The sequence below is a fragment of the Cherax quadricarinatus genome, chromosome 99, assembly GCF_038502225.1.
Source record: "Cherax quadricarinatus isolate ZL_2023a chromosome 99, ASM3850222v1, whole genome shotgun sequence".
Lineage (NCBI taxonomy): Eukaryota > Metazoa > Arthropoda > Malacostraca > Decapoda > Parastacidae > Cherax > Cherax quadricarinatus.
The window spans coordinates 32501-35000 of record NC_091390.1 but is presented as its reverse complement, the minus strand read 5'-3'; the positions used below and the strand labels follow the sequence as shown (position 1 = coordinate 35000).

Here is a 2500-nt window from a genome sequence, read left to right as displayed (position 1 = left end):
TGATAGGAGTGAATGGAGACGAATGGTATTTGGGACCTGACTCTGTTGGAGTGTGAGCAGGTAATATTTAGTGAAGGGATTAAGGGAAACCGGTTATTTTTATATAACCGGACTTGAGTCCTGGAAATGGGAAGTACAATGCCTGCACTCTAAAGGAGGGGTTCGGGATATTAGCAGTTTGGAGGGATATGTTGTGTATCTTTATACTTATATACTTCTAAACTGTTGTGTTCTGAGCACCTTTGCAAAAACAGTGATTATGTGTGAGGTGAAAGTGTTGAATGATGAAAGTATTTTCTTTTTGGGGATTTTCTTTCTTTTTGGGTCACCCTGCCTCGGTGGGAGACGGCCGACCTGTTAAAAAAAAAAGTGTCTAATTTATCAACTTGTCGGTTCTCTGAACCATTCATCTACATTATATATATTTGAAGTGAACTGTACGTGTATTAGGGCATCAGTTCACTGTAAACTACCGATATAAAAGTAATGCATTTACTCAATTATCGTCGAACAAAATGCACAAAACAACGTTGTGGATGTATGACATACAGCCTAGTAAATACCAGGGCAACAGCTATGAGTTTCTGTAAATAACTGATGAACCTCAGTCCCTTATCCCCATTTTAATATAGTTAATATGTTACGTACCCTCAAATTATTCAGTTCTCTTACAAGCCTTGAGCGTTTAAATGGCTCTAAAGGTCTGTGGAAATCTTCGTCCTTAAAGTTCATAAACGCTTCTATGAAGTCCAATAGAGGTTGTTCCATATAGAAAGCTGTATGTGCAACTGAAAATAAACCATGTAAATATTAAATTCTTTTAACCTATACACAATAATAATTCAAAGACTAATTAAAATTCAATAATAATATAATCAAATTATCGCTAAACTCGAAGGGTCATACAGGGACAGGTAAATGAAAATTATGCAATTATTTTCTCAGAAAATGCTGAATTACTCTTAAAATATTATACAAGAATTAATACATTATACATTTTATTAACTAGTCATATGTGTAGTTACCATCAAGGTTCAGTAGGAGAGATCCATCCTTCCAAGAAGCTGGTCTCAATGATCCGAAGAAGCCAACAACGCCAACTTTGCCACAACCAATTGGATATGGGTTCCCAAATTCTCCACTTGTTGGGAAGAAGTTGCGACGTCCAACTAGTTCGTATTTGATGGCACGATAATGTCGGAACATTACCTCAATCATCTGTGAAGTACAGGCTAATTCTATGGTTTTCTGAATCGATATACTAACTCTATTGTAGAGATAGTTTGGATATTTTGAAAGAATAAGATAAGCTATTTAAAAGGGTGTAAATCTAGGGAGGATAGCACCTAAAGTCGGTACCTGACCAACCGGGCTGTGGCTCGTACGTTAGAGTGCGTGCAGCCAGCAGTAACAGCCTGGTTGATCAGGCTCTGATCCACCATGAGGCCTGGTCACAGACCGGGCCGCAGGGGCGTTGACCCCCGGAACTCTCTCCAGGTAAACGAGACGACCATCCAGCAGATATGTGTATACATCAGAGATTATATTTTGCCACCGAAATGGCTAGTTTATTGTGACCCCATATCCATCCTGTGGACGGTAGCACGAGAGCATATGGATACACAAAAGGCCTAGGAACTAGGCCCCAAAAGGGTTAACAGGTGTACATATGGATTTATATCTACAGTTCACTAATCTGTTACAAGTAAATTTAGTAAATCTGCTTAGTATATCTGGTATCATATTTTCATTAATAAGATATTTTGACTCAAGAAATCGTAATGACACGATTGCAAATAAACCATACCCCCGGCCGGGATTGAACCCGCGGTCATAGAGTCTCAAAACTCCAGCCCGTCGCGTTAGCCAGTGACGGCAGTGAAGGGACTTGAGCTAGAGTTCGTCACGGCCACGCTAGCTGGAGATTCGTCTGTAAAAACTTGCATTTGTGGTCACAGAGGTGCCTGTGCTAACTTTCCTATGGTGTAGAAATATACCTAGTTGGATGAATCTTATTGTGGCTAGCTGGTCTAGTGGCTAACGCGACGGGCTGGAGTTTTGAGACTCTATGACCGCGGGTTCAATCCCGGCCGGGGGTATGGTTTAAGATATTTTGACATGTCACATAGGTTATTATACTGTCTATCTGTCTTTGTACATCACAGTAAGTCAAGAAAAGTGGCTTCTGGACCTGACGTAATGTTAGAGTGCGAGTAAATATGAAGGAATTTTGGAAGTGAAAAATACAGTGCCTGTAATCTGAAGGCTGAGTGGTGATGTAATTCAGTGGGTTCTTTGAACTGTGATGTCCAGCACTTCGCTTCATCCTACTTTGGTGGGAAATGACCAATGTGGTAATATTTTCTTAAGCACACAGAGTGTTTCTCAAGGTAGGAGTGACCCAAAGAAGATATTTATCATCATTCACTCATTAGCTGCCTTACAAGAAGTTTCCTGACCTGTTTGTCAAATAACCCTCTCAACTGTAACTTCCCCGCCC

General features: G+C 40.2%; 1 protein-coding gene across 1 annotated transcript in view; it reads right to left on the bottom strand.

The window, feature by feature from the left end:
• Positions 1-2500, bottom strand: part of LOC128704811 (protein argonaute-2) — a 19974-nt gene that overhangs the window by 16477 nt on the left and 997 nt on the right. Inside the window, exons 3-4 of the mRNA XM_053799952.2 lie at positions 1026-1218; positions 649-788 (exon numbers count right to left, since the gene is read on the bottom strand). Of these exons, the coding sequence (XP_053655927.2) occupies positions 649-788; positions 1026-1218 (333 nt within the window). The remainder of the gene's footprint in view (positions 1-648; positions 789-1025; positions 1219-2500) is intronic.